At 47.9% G+C, this 16,738-nt stretch overlaps 2 protein-coding genes and 1 pseudogene across 10 annotated transcripts in view; 2 read left to right on the top strand and 1 right to left on the bottom strand.

Annotated features, from left to right (window-relative positions):
• Positions 1 to 818: 818 nt before the first annotated feature.
• Positions 819 to 16,738, bottom strand: part of FAM169B (Protein) — a 92,469-nt gene continuing 76,549 nt past the window's right edge. For 5 of the 9 annotated variants that reach the window (XM_012438703.3, XM_064376256.1, XM_012438704.3 and 2 more), the window contains one exon: positions 7,577 to 8,141. In XM_012438703.3, the coding sequence (XP_012294126.2) occupies positions 7,675 to 8,141 (467 nt within the window). In that variant the 3' untranslated portion in view covers positions 7,577 to 7,674. Of the gene's footprint in view, positions 3,209 to 4,521; positions 4,620 to 7,371; positions 12,131 to 12,199; positions 16,139 to 16,738 lie in introns of those variants that run through there. The other 4 variants (XM_064376258.1, XM_064376257.1, XM_064376261.1 and 1 more) reach the window with 4 other exon arrangements.
• LOC105707661 (large ribosomal subunit protein eL8-like) lies at positions 11,186 to 12,104 on the top strand (the record flags this gene model as incomplete). The annotated part of the gene is made up of 1 exon (XM_064375744.1): positions 11,186 to 12,104. A coding segment is annotated over exon 1 (795 nt), but the record flags the coding sequence as incomplete, so codon positions are not given.
• Positions 12,560 to 13,395, top strand: LOC105707660 (solute carrier family 35 member E1-like; annotated as a pseudogene).

Genomic DNA, 16,738 nt, shown 5'->3' with positions numbered 1-16,738 from the left:
AGTTGCAGTGAGCCAAGATCATGGTAGCTCATGTCTGTAATCCCAGCACTTTGGGAGGTCGAGGCGGTAGATCATGAGGTCAGGAGTTCAAGACCAGCCTGGCCAAGATGGTAAAACCCAACTCTAATAAAAATACAAAAATTAGCTGGGCATAGTGGTATGTGTCTGTAATCCCAGCTACTCGGGAGGCTGAGGCTGGAGAATTGCTTGAACTCAGGAGGTGGAGCTTGCAGTGAGCCGAGAACACACAACTGCACTCCAGCCTGGGTGACAGAGCAAGACTCCATCTCAAAAAAAAAAAAAAAAATTATAAGTAGCTGCTGAGGGCAGGAGGAGGTGAGTGGGGAGAGAGAGACTAATGGGCACAAGGTTTATTTTGGGGGTACTAATGGTGGGCATGACTGCACAGCTCTGTAAATATACTAAAAATCCTTGAATTACAACTTTTTTTTTTGAGACAAGGTCTCACTCTATCACCCAGGCTGGAGTGCAGTGGCGTGATCTCCACTCGATGCAGACTCAATATCCTGGGCTCAAGCAATCCTCCCACCTCAGCCTCCTGAGTAGCTGGGACTACAGGCGCATGCCACCTTGCCTGGCTAATTTTTTTATTTTTGTAGAGACAGGGATTCACCATGTTGGCCAGGCTGGTCTCGAACTCCTGAGCTCAAGTGATCCGCATGCCTCGTCCTCCCAAAGTGCTGAGATTACAGGCGTAAGCCACCATACTGGGCCTGAATTATTATTTTAAATGAGTGAACTTTAAGGTTTGTCAATAGTATCTCAATAGAGCTGTTAAAAAATAAAAGGCAGGAACATGGAAAACCAAAACATAAAATTGATTTAATAAAAACAACACAACACAAACACGTGCATTATGGGGACCCCTGCACACAGCCTCAGAACTGACATGGACTGGGCAGGAGGCTGCTCTCAGCTCCGGGCATTTCCTTCTAACTCATATGGTCGGTTCATATGCCCTTAAATAAGGCCATCAGCACATCAGCTGCTCTTCCCTGAGAGGTTTCTTTTATTGAACAGTAACTTCATCAACCCCCTGAGACATCTTTAAACATTTATTTTCATGTAAATACAAAATACTAACCATTCATCTCAAATAGCACAATGCTCACAGCACACACATCCCAAGTGAAAGATTACGTCTGACACCACGCACAGGGCATCCTCTAGGCTGCAGACTTAACTCCACTTTTATGGTCTGTGCCACCTGCACAGAGAGCCCATGTGTAAGGGGCAGGGCGGGGGCCAGGCTTCATGATGTCTTCGGATGAAGCTCTAAACTCTATTTCTGGTCAACTGGACCCTCCATCTTTGTAATGGGTGCAAGAGAGATGAAAACTCCAGTGAAACACTCCAGAAGAGACTCCTCCAAAAAAAAGTGAGTTTCCTGAGGCCAGTAACCACACCTCACTTATATCACCCTGTGCCCCACACACAGCATGTCCCTGAGAAAGCATGCTGAATGTCTGATGTACAACAAAATGGATGGATGGATGGACGGACGGATGGACAGACAGCTGGGTGCATGGATGAATAAAAGGTCCCATCGTGTGTGTCCTTTGACTGCTCAGGGGAACAGCTGATGTATTCCCAGAACTTGGGACTGCTGGTGGTCTCCTCATCAGGCTCCAGGAGGGCCTTTATTACATCCCTAAAAAGGTAAAACCCTGTTCCTCTGTCAATGTCTCCAAAATCCAGCAGCAAAAGAGAGGGAAGGTGTGGCCTTCACTCTCAAGGTGACCTGTCACCCTTCATTCCCCACACAGTTTCTGAGGGCCAGCTCTGTGGTAGCACTGGGGATGTGAGAGGTAACCAGGCAGCCCAGGGCTGACAGTGCGGCTGAACTCCAACAGCAAGGAGCAGAGGTGGCAGGGCCCCTGGTAGCAGGCCCCTGGCTTCTACAAAGTCAGTCATGAGCAGAGAGGGGTTTGAGAATGTCCTCGGCAGTGGGATCAGATTTGCCTTTGCCCAAAAGCAGGGGCAAGAACTTGGGTCACCTGCCTCAAAAGGTCCTGACCAGCTTTTTCTGGGAAAAAAATACTACTGAAATCAGCGAGGCTGGGCCAGTTGCAGAGAAAGCACTGCCCTAGCTCTAGGGGAGCAGGCTCTGGGTTCCCTAAAGGAACCTGGACTTGCGCCCCACCCTTGTGGAGGGCTGGCGGCCCTGGGACAGCTCTGCCTAGCCTGTCGGCGCTGAGGCCTGAGAGCAGGTCCTTGTCTCTGCATCCCCAGAGTGGCCGGGCGCAAGCCACCAAACGGGGCTCCATCAGCATTTCAGAAGAGGGAAGCTGATGTCACATTTGAGCCAGTTGTCATTTTTAGTTACTTTTACTACCATAAGCCTTTCTGCTTAAGGCTACCAATCTGCTAGAAGCACCATCTGCCCAAATTCCTACCGCTGCTTCCCAACTAAGCTGATGGCTGAAGCCTGTGCAGAGCCCTCTCTGAGCACCTCTTGTATACCAGCCCAGAAGGAAGCTCCAGGCCTGCCGTAGACACCATCCAGCCCCTGTCCCTGCCCTCAAAGCACTTGTGATGTGGCTGAAGCCTCCCTGGAAAGGACAAGTGTCTCCCTGAAAACCTCTTTGGTGTCCGTGATCTCACAGCAACGGCAGGGCTGGCATGCACAAACTGCAATAGGTTTCTGCAGCCTAGAAGAAACGGGTGTGGCCCCTTCTGGAGCGTCTTGAAACTTCTAGAAGGAAAGAGGTACTTTGAGTAAAACATCCCTGTGGTTTCAGTGAAGTTCCACCAATTTATCCTGAGAAACAGAAACCATATTAGGTTTAACAAGTAAGCTGCTGAAATTTATAAGAACTGTCAACCATTAACTTGGGGAACTATCTCCCTGCTGTTACATAGTGTCGCATGCTGAGCACAGCACGTTTCTCAGGCGTTCTAGAGCCTGAGCCTACCTCAGAGGTAACTGGGGTCCATGGGGTCATCTGCCCATCAAAGATCCCCAAGAAAGGTGTGTTCCAGTCACACAAGTCTCAGACCCGAATCCTGGGAGCCCAGGCAGGCTGCTGGACCTGGCCCAGATGGGCGTCCTGGGCATCCGGAGGCATCAGGGACTGGGCCTTGCAAGCTTGCCCTGCGGCTGCCCCACCAGCCCCACGTCCTCCTCCTCCGCTCCACGGTCTGGATCATTCTTTGTGTCTTCCAGCTCTTCTCCACGCGTCCTCTCCTGAAGTCAGAAAAGAATCCACAGGCATTCCAATTAAACACAGTAATGGGGTCATCCCACACAGTCTGGGGCTGGACGTTCAGGACGTGCAGGTGTCCCGGCCTGGCTTCTGCCTGCACTTCCTGCTGAGAATCAGAATAGACCAGGTTCAAACGCCCCAGCCAACCACAGGGAAATCATGTTTTGTGCATAAGAGCACAGATTTACTGAAAGGAACTGAAGCCCAGCCCAGCCCGGGGAGACCAGAGAAAGAGCAGGGAAGGAAGCACGGCTTTCAAAGCTGGCACCCCACGCTCAAATGTGCAGGCTTTTCCAGGCCCACATCCATGGGCGTTACAGTGCCCTGGACACCTCTGCTCCCTCTAACAGAGATTTAAAAGGAGAGTCAAGGATCCACGGAAAAGGCCAAGTACAACGCTCTCTGTTTGGTGCCTGTTGGGTCTTAGGTTAGCCCATCTTTCCATGGTGAACAAAAGAAAACAAAAGCCCTCATCTGCCAGACGGCTAGAGCTCATGTCAGACGGGAAGCAGCTTTCTAAAACAATCCAGCACTTACTGGGATATTTTATCATTTCATTGCTGAATCTTCTATTTCAGAGCAATGTATTTTCCAAAATAAGCAGTATCTGTCCATGATGTACAAGTATATGTTTGGAGTTTAAAGTAATTTTGGACTCTTTAGGAATTTGAGAGCAAAGACCCCTTGGCACCAGAGAGTGAATATTTTCACAATATCCTGTATGGGCAAGAGTCTGGTTTGGCGACAGGAAAACCTAAAATCTTACAAAATACTGATTGACAACAAGCAATGAAAAAATATTCAGTAAGCATCCTCCCTCAAGATTCTATTCTACAGTAACTCCGGATTATACAAAAACCTGATACCTAATTCCAACTCCATCCCAACAATCTGAGCTTTCGCAGTGGAGGAGGAAAGAAAGACAAATTTGTCTTGCTTTTTGTTCTGCTTGACAGACACTGGTCCATGGCAGAATTTGAAATTCAGATTTTTCAATATTTCCTTAACGATGCAAGGTTACGGCCAATTCCCATGTGTTCTCTGTTCCATTTTGGTTTCGTTAGAGCTTGTCTCGTTTACAGGAGAGAACCATAAAAAGTCTAATTACAAAGGCTCTCCTCGCAACACCCGCTCCCAGCACAGCCCAGAGATTCTGAGCACAGATCAAGGCCCACTGCCACGAGAAGTCATCTAGAAAGCTGCCTTGCAGGTTCAGACCACAGCTTCCCTAAACAAGAACAACAGGGTTACTAAGAAAGCGAGACGTTTGTGGGGTGATACAGCATCACCATACCTTGCTGCTGTCTCCAGGGGCAGACTGTCTGGGTCTGTCATTCCAAGAAGTCCTTGCATAATGGCTGACGTCCTCCTCCTCAGAATTTCCTGGGTGTGCTGCCCTCCCCAAGCAAGAGAAAGAGGATGAGCAAATGGGGTTGGCTCCCAAGGGGCTGGACAGTCAAAAGAGTAAATAGTACACTGGGGACCTTGCAAACATGTTGATGGCCATGACCTAATTCTATCTCCTTTTTTTTTTTTTTTTTTCTTGAGATGGAGTCTCCCTCTGTGGTCTAGGCTAGAGTGCAATGGTGCCATCTGGGCTCACTGTATCCTCTGCCTCCCAGTTTCAAGCGATTCTCCTGACAGCCTCCCGAATAGCTGGGATTACAGGCGCCTGCCACCACGCCCAGCTAATTTTGTATTTTTAGTACAGACAGGGTTTCACCATATTGGCCAGGCTGGTCTCGAATCCTGACCTCAAGTGATCTGCCCACGTCAGCCTCCCAAAGTGCTAGGTCCATTCCATCTTTTTGACCTTCATTTTGGCATTTGCTGCAATGCTCTCCAGAGGACAGGAATGCCTGCCAGGTGTCAGGGAATGCAAAGGGATGGTTCCACTCAAGCATTTCTGAGCTGGAATTGTGACCTATTCTTCCGTCGATTCTGGCATTTAACGGACTCACATTTCCAGTTCTAGTCCTGAATCCTTCTCTTTGCTCACTGGTGGTTCTGCTCAGAATAGAGGTCATGATCACCCATGTTCAGTGAGTTTCCCTCCTCTCCTACCAAATCAGTACCAATTTGGAAAGAGATGACTTTCATGGCTGGGCAAGGTGGCTCATGTCTGTAATCCTAGCACTTTGGGAGGCCGAGGCAGGCAGATCACAAGGTCAGGAGATCAAGACCATCCTGGCTAACATGGTAAAACCCCATATCTACTAAAAACACAAAAAATTAGCTGGGCCTGGGGGCTGGCACCTGTAGTCTCAGCTACTTGGGAGGCTGAGGCAGGAGAATCGCTTAAACCCAGGAGGCAGAGGTTGCAGTGAGCCAAGATTGTGCCGCTGCACTCCAGCCTGGGCGACTGAGCAAGACTCCATCTCAAAAAAAAAAAAAAAAGAAAGAAAGTGATGACTTTCTTGTCCTCCTGTGCAACTCCCCACCCCACACCCCCAAATCCATGTGTGTGTGGTGTTCAGATCCCTAAAAAAAAAATGCAGTTTTGCATTTCAGCTGAAAATACCTATGTAACACATTTTGTTTACTAAAGAACAAATGAATTATTTAGTTGTTATCTATATAAGTAAAATTTTTAATTTATTTACAGAACTGTATAAATTAGCAAAGTTTGGTTTGGCAAAATTTAATTGAAGGCGCTTAAAAATACCAGCACACTTTTTAGTTCTCTTGGCTGTACAGAGCTTTTATAACGCACAGTAGTAGGTGCCCGTGTAGTTAGCTGGTAAATGAGTTCAGAAGCCACGTCAGCCGTATTCACTACATCTCTAACACCCAGGACAGTGCCTGGCACGTGTGTAGATGCCTCATCAACGGTTATCAAATGAACGAATAAAGAAATACATGAACAAATGAATGAGAAAATGAAGTGGATAGCCCATTATCAATTTTCCACCTTTCCTAATGTTTTTATGTGTTGGAAGCTATCAAATGTTTACTTGTATTTCATTCCTAACTGAGGTTCAGTAAATCTTTTTTTTTTTTTTTTTTGAGATGGAGAATCTCGCTCTGTCATCCAGACTGGAGTGCGGTGGCGTGATCTAGGCTCACTGCAACCTCTGCCTCCTGGGTTCAAGCGATTCTCCTGCCTCGACTCCCAAGTAACTGGGACTCTAGGCGTGTACCACCATGCCCGGCTAATGTTTTGTATTTTTAGCAGAGACACGGTTTCATCATGTTAGCCAGCATGGTCTTGATGTCATGACCTCATGATCCGTCCATCTCGGCCTCCCCAAGTGCTGGGATTACAGGCGTGAGGCACCGTGCCCGGCTGAGGTTCAGTAAATCTTTAAATATGAATGCTCTAATTTGGAAGCATACATGGAGGTATCTGAGCACTAATCACACAGGTATCATCCAAGGCTGCAGTAGACAACAATGGCCACTAAGAGGAGCCATATAACCTGTCAAAGAGCAGAATTCGACAGAAAAAAACACACCCAGTATGGTGGCTTTGCCCCCAGCACACTGCACCACCACGAAACTGCTGTTGCTATTGTACTCGCTAACGTATGAGTCAGCAAAACTGAAAAAAAGGGTCAGAACTGCAGTTTGCTGGGCATCAAACTTTCAGAAAAGTGGCCCCCACTTCTTATCTCATATTTTCACATCTCTTGATGCAAAGATCCTTCTGGTTTAAAAATTAAATGCAGATAAAAGTATTTTCCCTGTGGATGACAACTGAATCCATTAAAAATTCATCTGAGAAAGAAAGCAAAACTATGACCTATAGATTGAAAAAAAATTTAATTTTTAAAGCAGTGGTCAATTATTTCCTGCCCCCAGTAACAATTTTGTAAAAGAAAACTTCACTGTTGACATATTCAGTTTCATGCTCTCTGGTAAAGAAACTTAAGGCATGTTCAGACTGACCAGGAAATCACATCAGATGAAATTATGATCCTATTGGTCAAGTTTCAAAGGTTTTGTCTGTGACTGAGTGTAGGAAGAAAGAAATTTCCCACAAACTCCTTCTCTCAAAAGGTCTGAATAATCTGTAAATATTTTCAGGGCCATTATAAGCCACAGATGTTATCAACAGCCAAGATGGCACAAACTTTTAAAGACCTGGTGTAAGGTTTGTTCTTGCCTAGTTTAAAGCGAAGAAACTGAGGCCAGCACAAGAAGATCCAATGTGAAGGAATTTATTTAGGCTCCCGGGTGTGTGTGCAAGCTCCCCGCAGGGTGGGGGGGGGTGCCCGAGCTCCCAGCGAGGGGAGGGGTGTGTGTGTGAGCTCCCAGCGAGGGGAGGGGGTGTGTGCGTCTGAGCTCCCGGCGAGGCAACCGGCCTTACATTCCGACCTTTTGATGATAGATAAAAGGTGCCGCTCTTTCTGGCTACTTCCTGCTGAATAGGGGCAAAGTAAGGGGGACAGGTCAGTTGGCTGGTGCCTTGGCTGTGAAGCAGACAAAGGGTTGAAGCAGCATTTGGTTAACAGCCACTCGTCCAATTTCTCGCATACGAGCTTGTAAGAACCTGAGAAGAAAAGGGGCCATTAGTAATAGCAAACAGATTACAATGATAGGAGTGATGATGGGGTGTTAGCCGGGTAAGCATGGGATGCCACCAGTTTAGGGACAAGACCCCTGCATTTTGCTTTTTACGGAGGTCTTCCTGGAGACGGTGGAGAGTGTTGATGTTCTTCTCTACTAGGCCTAATTTGTTGATGTAACAGCAGCATTTTTCCTGGAGAAACATACAAGTACCTCCTTTTTCCACTGTTAGTAGGTCAAGGGCCCGTTGGTTTTGGAGAGTTACCTGGGCTAGCAATGTGATTTGTCGCTGGAGGGAGGTCAGAGAGGCAGCTGACGCTTCAATGGCCACACGGAGCTTGTCTTCCAGTTGGGTGGCTGATGTGACACTGTACCTTAGGGCACCGCTCCCGAGTCCAGCTGCTGCTAGAGAGTATGCTAGAGAGAGACCAACGACTATTGGGAGGAAGACTGCTCGTTTCTTTCAGCGAACAGGGGAGGCGTAGGTGTAAGAAGGGATAGAAACTCGGTTTGTCCTTAATCCCTTTAACTGTGGGACCAGAGTAACAGGTACACAGGGGGAGGGAAGGGAAGCATTTATAACCTTGGTTAGGGTCCCATTACACCAAAAGTATTCTCCCAGAGGTGCATAGTGGGTGGATCTTTTACAGTCGTGTTGCAGGTGGAGCTGTCAGTCGTTCCGTAGCAGAAGAAAAGATCTTGGGAGTGTGCCTTAAACAGCGGGATCCCTGTTAGGGTGGTGTCATGTCCCGTAGATGATGTGACAGGTTGAACCCGGTCTGGAAGGGAACTGCGGCTAAGGGGGTTTTGTTAAGGGAGGCACATAAAAGCAAATAGTGAAGTTTATGGCTTTGACTAGCATTAGCCAAGAGAAAGGCTGGGGACTGTTGCACCTTCATTATCACCCTTATCATCACCACTGTCATTACTACAACCTTTATCATTACCACCTTCAGCATCATCACCTTTACCATCACTACCATTACCATCATCACCATTACCATAACCTTCATTATGATCACCACTTTCACCATTATCACCATCGCCATAACTTTCATTATGATTATTACCACTTTTACCATCATCACCATCGCCTCAGTCATCACCTACAACGTACCTTCATCATTACCTTCATTATACCTTCATCGTCATTACTACTTTCATTACTACCACCATTGTTAACAGTCACCTTCATCTCGAGGGCCTGAGTTGGTTAGTTAAGGTGGCCTTATTCTGTAGGTCCATTGGGGAGGCGACGTGCCTCAAGGGTGGCTGAATCAACTACTGCATAGGCCGCTTTTTGTCGCCCCTCAGCTGTCACTATTGAACTCCCATTTACAAAAAGGCAAGGTCTGGGCTAGAGAGAGGAAGGTTAGACAGGCCCTCCCGATGTGTAACAAATGTATCCATTAGTTTAGGACAGGAATGGGCTGGGGAGGGGGAATGGGATGGAAGAGGAAACAAAGTAGCTGAGTTGAGTAGAGAGGTGAGATGAAAGCTGACTGAAGGATTTTTAAAGAGAAAGTAAGACTTAGAATGTAGAGGAATGGTAAAGAAGGCATCTTTTTCTTTTCTTTATGGAAAGCCCTAGTTTGGGTAGGTTTTGGGCTAGGCATCCTAATGGTGACTTGGGGTCTATGCGGGACTTCTGGTTCCCTATAATTGGCTTTTATGGGGCAGTTAGAGGCAAGGAAGGGATGGGAACAGGTATTACACCCAACACGGGCAGAAGTGTTCCTTTCCCAGAGTGGGTGGCTGAGAAAACCTCAGGCTACAATGATTATGATAAGGAAGAAAATAAAAAGAGACAGGGCTAGGGCTATCTGCCACATGGGTAAATTAGTCGCATCGGAATTAGGAAGAGAGAGAGAAGGACAGAGTTAAAAGTAGAAAGCGGAATGCAATGATGATAATAAGGAGGAAAACAAAAAGAGACAGGGCTAGGACTGTCTGCCACATGGCAAAATTAGAGGTTACAATAAAGACAGCACCACATACAAGACTGACGGACAAAGGGTGGGTGACCCCCAGATGGGAGACCAGTCTGATGCCTTCCCGGCCACGTCCCCGTGGAACTGTGGGTTGAGGCCCACACAAGCCCCGTCCGTAGCTGTTAGGCCGTGGGACTACACATGAACTCCCTCCCTCACTCACTTGCATCGGAATTAGGAAGAGAGAGAAAGATAGAATTAAAAGTATAAAGCGGCCGCCATTTTAGAAGCGGGACATGGCCGCCATCTTAAGGGCGAGGCACCGCCGCCATTTTGAGAGAGAGAGAAAGCTAAGAGCGGGAAGTGGCCGCCATTTTAAGGGCGAGGTACGGTCGCCATTTTGAGAGGGATAGATAAAGAGAAAGAGAGACAGAAAGAGAAAGAAACCAAAAATACAGTTTCTTACTTAACGGGAGCCTTTTATGCCAATGGGCTAGTTTAAAATAAAAGAATTTGGTATAAGACGGGGGTTTGGCTCTGCCGTGAGGCAGGGCTGCTTAAATGGGGCTTCTGAGTACCCACACACCTCGGTTGCTGGTGAGGGTTCAGGAAAATGGGGACATCTCCCTCAAATTCCTGACCCTAAAAACCCCTCATGGGGAGAGAACAAGAGTGTAGGGGACGTCTCCTCTTACACTCAGGCTCTAAGCTGAGTCGCCGGAGTCACGGACCTATGGCAGGAAGCCGGGGGTCGTGGACCCACAGCAGTCGGAGTCCCAGACTCCCAGTGGGAATCCCTGACTCTGCGCAGCGGTTTTCGGACAGGGACTCCCCAAAAGCAGCAGGTGGGGTAGTGGGTAACAGAAGTCTTATCTTGTGGTGAAACGGCAGCTTCCCGGTCCGGCTTTGTGTGGAGGAGTCAGTTTCCCCCAGGAGGGGTCTTACAACTCCTCCTGGGTTTGGCTGCTTCAGAAATAGTCTTTAAAACATTTGCAAGGAGCACAAGTTAATTTCCCTTTGAAATGTTGTGAAATGTTCATGCCTTATTTAGAGCAAGAAGCAATTGATTCCACTGGGCTTCTTGCTTACAGTTCTATTTCTATGGCACATAAAATTATAGGATACCTCCAAAATAACTGTCAGGCAAAAGAAGGGAGAACAGATAAAACTTGAAAAAAGAGAACAAGTCAAGAAAGCAACTCTCAGAATCACTGACTAATTTAACACTAACATCCAATTAATGGCCTAGTGAGATTCCCAGGGAAGAGAAGCTTCCAGAATCTGCATTGTTCGGTGGCCTGTAAGAAGTTCTAATCCACTAGCACTTGCTGATTTCTATGAAGAGAGAAACAGATGAGAAACTGCAGAGCACCGAGCTATCTGTGATCACATTTGCAGCCCCAGCTCACCAACTTGAAAAAAACCTGAGATGTCAGCACTAACTGTCATAATGGTTGCGAGCTGAAGCCGGCTGGCTGAAAACCTTCCTGAGTGAATTAAAATCCTGACTGCGGGCACTTGGGGAAAAAGAAGATGCGGCTGAAACTGAGAACTAGCCATGATGTATACAGGCAGTAAAAAGACCGTAACTTAGATTTTTTTTTTTTTAATTAAAGAGTTTTAGTGCTTCCCGCAGCCCAAGATGCCGAAAGGAAAGAAGGCCAAGGGGAAGAAGGTGGCTCCAGCCCCTGCTGTCGTGAAGAAGCAGGAGGCCAAGAAAGTGGTGAATCCACTATTTGAGAAAAGGCCTAAAAATTTTGGCATTGGACAGGACATCCAGCCCAAAAGAGACCTCACCTGCTTTGTGAAATGGCCCCGCTATCTCAGGTTGCAGCGGCAGAGAGCCATCCTCTATAAGCAGCTGAAAGTGCCCCCTGCAATGAACCAGTTCACCCAGGCCCTGGACTGCCAAACAGCTACTCAGCTGCTTAAGCTGGCCCACAAGTATAGACCAGAGACAAAACAAGAAAAGAAGCAGAGGCTGTTGGCCCGGGCTGAGAAGAAAGCGGCTGGCAAAGGGGAAGTCCCCACTAAGAGACCACCTGTCCTTCGAGCAGGAGTTAACACCGTCACCACCTTAGTGGAAAACCAGAAAGCTCAGCTGGTGGTGACTGCACACGACGTGGATCCCATTGAGCTGGCTGTCTTCTTGCCTGCCCTATGTCGTAAAATGGGAGCACCTTACTGCATTATCAAGGGGATAGCAAGACTGGGACGTCTAGTCCACAGGAAGACCTGCACCACTGTCGCCTTCACACACGTTAACTCGGAAGACAAAGGTGCTTTGGCTAAGCCGGTGGAAGCTATCCGCACCAATTACAATGACAGATATGATGAGATCCGCTGTCACTGGGGAGGCAATGTCCTGGGTCCCAAGTCTGTAGCTTGCATCGCCAAGCTCGAAAAGGCAAAGGCTGAAGAACTTGCCACAAAGCTGGGTTCAAATGTACACTGCTGAGTTTTCTGTAAATAAAAATAATTAAAAAAAAAAAAGTTTTAGTAGGGGAAAAGGCGGCTGCTTGGACAGGATGGTGGTGGCTGCGGGGCCCGGCACGGGGGTCCCGGCTGCAGCGAGCAGCAGTGGTGGGGCACACGGGTGGCAGTGCTGTGCCTGCTGTGGTATGCGCTGAGAGCAGGCGACGTGCTCAACAAGGTGATTCTGAGTGCCTTCCCGTTCCCGGTGACTGTATCGCTGTGCCACATCCTAGCGCTGTGCGTGGGGTTCTCACTGCTGCTGCACACCTGGCACGTGCCCCCCGCGCCGCCCGTCTCGGGCCCCTGGCCCAGTCTGCATCCGTCTCCCGGCCCGCTCCTGCCACCACGCTTCTTCCCACACTATGTGCTGCTGCTTGCTTTTGGCAAGTACTTCGGATCTGTATCAGCACAGTCAGTATCTGGAAGGTACCCGTATCCTATGCACACACCGTCAAGGCCACTATGCCCATCTGGGTGGTCCTCCTGTCCCGGATCATTATGAAGGAGAAGCAGAGCACCAAGGTGTACCTGTCACTCATCTCCATCATCAGTGGCGTCCTGCTGGCCACCGTCACCCAGTTGTCTTTTGACATGTGGGGGCTCGTCAGCGCCCTCGCTACCACACTGTGCTTCTCGCTTCAGAACGTTTTCTCCAAAAAGGTCTTGAGAGATTCCCGGATCCACCATCTCCGGCTGCTCAACATCCTGGGCTGCCACACCGTCTTCTTTATGATCCCCACCTGGGTTCTGGTGGACCTCTCAGCTTTCCTGGTCAACAGCGACTTGACCTATGTCTCCCAGTGGCCCTGAACGCTCCTGCTCCTCGCTGTCAGTTGCTTCTGTAACTTTGCCCAGAATGCCATTGACTTCAGCATCCTCAACCTCCTCAGCCCCCTGAGCTACTCGGTCGCCAATGCCACCAAGAGTATCATGGTCATCACAGTGTCCCTGATCATGCTGCGCAACCCAGTCACCAGCACCAACGTCCTGGGCATGATGACCGCCATTCTGGGGGTCTTCCTCTACAAGACCAAGTACGATGCAAACCAGCAAGCCAGGAAGCACCTCCTCCCCGTCACCACATCCGACCTGAGCAGCAAGGAGCGCCACCGGAGCCCAGTGGAGAAGCCTCACAACGGCCTCCTCTTCCCCCAGCACGGGGGCTATCAGTACGGCTGCAGCAGCATCCTCACTTCCAGTACAGCCGGCAGAGCTACCCAAACTCATACAGTATCAACCGCTATGATGTGTAGAGTCCTGAGGGCAGGACCAGACTGTTCTGTGACTCCTTCCCCTGCCCCCCACAGCAGTATCAGAAACTTCTGACAATGTACAACCCAGGCTGGTCTGGAACCCTGCCCTCAAGTAATTCTCCCACCTCTCTCCCAAAGCACTGCCATTACAGGTAACTAAAACAGAGTATGTGACTTGCTGAAGGTCACATTGCTCTGCTGCAGTCTTTCCCCAGAATAAACCTCCTAAATCCTACTGTGTTTCTTCTACAAACTGCATCTGTGTTCACTGAATACATCCAAGGAACTGACACCTCTGCTCACATGCACTGAAAGTAGCCTTCATTATCCTTCCAGGCAATGCTTATATCAACTTAGATTTTAGTGGCCTACATTTAAAAAACACTTCGATTTTATAGCATTGTTTCAAAGAAAAGATAGTCTGAGCCATTGGGTTGTATATGTGTATGTCGCCATAATGTCTATATGTTGCGGCATTTTGATTAACCTTTGAAATCTGATATTTTCATGTATGAAAACTATCCACAATTATGCCACTTTCTTCATATTGTTCAGTTCCAGCAATGTAAATAAACAAAACTGTATTTTAACACAGATTGCAAAAAAAAAAAAAATGTGAATGTACAACCCAGCCGAGGGGATGGTGCATAAATCTGCATCAGAAGCTCTCGGGTTCCCGGCCCTGCCATGAGCTGCAGGAGGATGCGTTGCCTGCAGTGCAGGCGGCCGTGGGCTCCGGGCAAACCTAAACAGAGACTGGTGTCTCATGCTCCTTCTTCCTCGAGTCTGTCATCTGAGGGCCGTATCCCTGCGGAGATCTTGGCCACGTTGTACCTTTCCATGTGGAATTATTCCAGATAACACCCAGGACCCTGTCTGGAAAGCTAGGATCGCTGTGGCTGCAGACCATGAGCTGGCAGTGGGAGTATCCAGGACGGTGCTTGAGAACGTCAGACTGTCCACTTTCATTCCCTGGCTCAGATAGGCCCAGGACCAACAGGGTCACTGAGCAGACAAGGAGCCTGCGAGAATCATTCAGAACATCCGCAGCCACAGAGATGGATCCGGTTTCCTGGTCATCCTCTTAACGGTTCGCAAGTTCCTGGCAACGTTCCAAAGCAAAAAGCAATTGCAATTAGCATCCAATTCCTGCGGCCTGGTGCTCTGCCCTGCACATCAGAGTTGGCGTCCACCCAGATCCAGAGGGAAAGGAAACTTCTCTCTCTGCCTCTTCCTCCCTCGCCAGAGCAGGGCACTTCTCTTAGGGTACTGAGAAGGATCTTCAGGAAATTATGTTCAGTGTTTCAAGCTCTGTTTCTGTGGCACTTGTCTTTTCAGAGGAGTCCTCACCTCTTCTCTGATGACTTGGTAGGTTGTTTGGGAGGGAGATCTTGGTTTTCTGAGGATCTTGCATTTTTTTAGGGAAGCTTTTGTAGTTGTGTGTGTGTTTTTTTGCTTTGGTCCCCATTACAGGATACGTTAGGACTGGCTTATGGATTGAAAATCGTTTTGTTTCTAAAGGTTTCAAAACAAAGTTTCCACTGGTGATGCCTGGGCGACACATTTTGGTACTTAGTAGGAAATAATGAAGTGTTTAAAAGCTTCGAGAGAAGCTTCAAAATTGACACAATTGCTGAAAACAGTAAATCATGAACATTATCTCAATATTTTGCATAACAGGCAAGACCACAGCGTTTTGACCTGTTTTTGTGTTTATGTTAGGATCTGAATCATGTTCTGGGTAAGGGGAGAAGGAGCGAACACCGTGCTAAGATTTGGTTTGCCAAATCAGATTCTTTGGTCGAGAGTCAGTCTGGGGCCAGGTGCGGTGGCTCATGCCTATCATCTCAGCACTTTGGAAGGCTGAGACGGGCGATCACTAGAGTTTGAGACCAACCTGGCCAACGTGGAGAAGTCCTATCTCTACTAAAAAGATGCAAAAATTAGCGAGGTGTGGTGGTGCACACCTGTAATCCCACCTACTTGGGAGGCTGAGGTAGGAGAATCACTTGAGCCCAGGAGGTGGAGGTTTCAGTAGGCCGAGATCACGGCACTGCTCTCCAGCCTTGGCATAGCCAAGCACCACCCGCCTGCTAATTCTGTCTCAAAAAAAAAAAAAAAAAAAAATCAGTTTGGGTTTCGGCAGAAATATTATAAGAACCCAGTAGGTAATCCTGAGTGGTCAGGTCCGAGCTGTGGTCTCAGTCTTTTATGGCTTCATGAAAGGACTGTGCCCTCACGGAGGGGACCACGGCTTGGCTTATGGGGTCCTAGGTGATGGCTGCCTTTTTCCTTCATCACCACACCCAGCTTTTTGCTGGCACTTGGGGGGAGAGAGCAGCAAATGAGAGGTTCATTCACCCTTTATCTCCCCATGAGCAAGCTATTTCCCTGTTCAAAGAGGAAGTAACATCGCTTATATATGACTCCAGTTTTTTTGTTGTTCTTGTTTTTTCTTTCTATTGGAATTCTGTATTTAAGATGTTGTGTCAGCTGCCACATGGGACACTCCTGGAGAAGTGACTGGCCCCCCGACCCTGCTGGGTGGTGGGTTTCTGCACCACTGGGCTCAGAAGTGTCCCTGTTCCTGCGTCCGTTGTTCGCTCGCTTTGTAAATACTTTGATCTCAGGCTGAGACAGTTGCTGCATAAAACAGGAAGAGTCAGTCCTGAAGGGTGTTGTCAGAAGAACTTGCCGTGTGCCTTCACCGAAGGCAGACAAGTCTGCAGCTGGATTTTTCTCACTGGTGAATGACAAGAAAAGGGGATGATTTTGCACTGCGGTGATATTACAGGAGTTGTCTATACGATCACAGCACCTGAATCTGTGAATGTATCATTGAACTCAAAATGAATTCCACCTCCATTCAGGCTTAATGAAATCTCTGATGTTGCTGAAATTTGTGTATTATTTTCCTTTTCCAATGCAAGATCTTCTGGTGAGAGGAAATGATTGTCTGGTTTTATGGTTTATAAATTAATAAATGGGCTATTTAATTCTGTATATACATTTACAGCAAAAAAAAAAAAAAAAAAAAAGAGTTTTAGTAATCTATTTATATCCTAATTATAAAGATGGCCCTTCTTCCTTCAAGGGACTCAAGCATGCTTCTGGAACATTCTCTGTGCAAGTCCCCTCATTTGCTGTTTTAAAACGAGAGTTGGTGAATCTCAAAGTGAATTAAAATGACAGGTTTGGCATCTGACTTCCAGCTCAGTTTCCTCTGCCCAGACCACACTGACTCCCAGCTCTTGAAACAGCCCCAATGGGATTAGCTGGGAGGAGGCATCTCCCCAATTAGGAGAAGAAGTCCTCGCCCCTGCTCACCCCTCTGGCCTGTGAG

The sequence above is a fragment of the Aotus nancymaae genome, unplaced genomic scaffold, assembly GCF_030222135.1.
Source record: "Aotus nancymaae isolate 86718 unplaced genomic scaffold, 86718_ANA_hifiasm-v0.15.2.pri h1tg000014l, whole genome shotgun sequence".
NCBI lineage: Eukaryota > Metazoa > Chordata > Mammalia > Primates > Aotidae > Aotus > Aotus nancymaae.
Note: the sequence above shows the minus strand (reverse complement) of the source record. Positions and strands in the feature narration are given on the sequence as shown.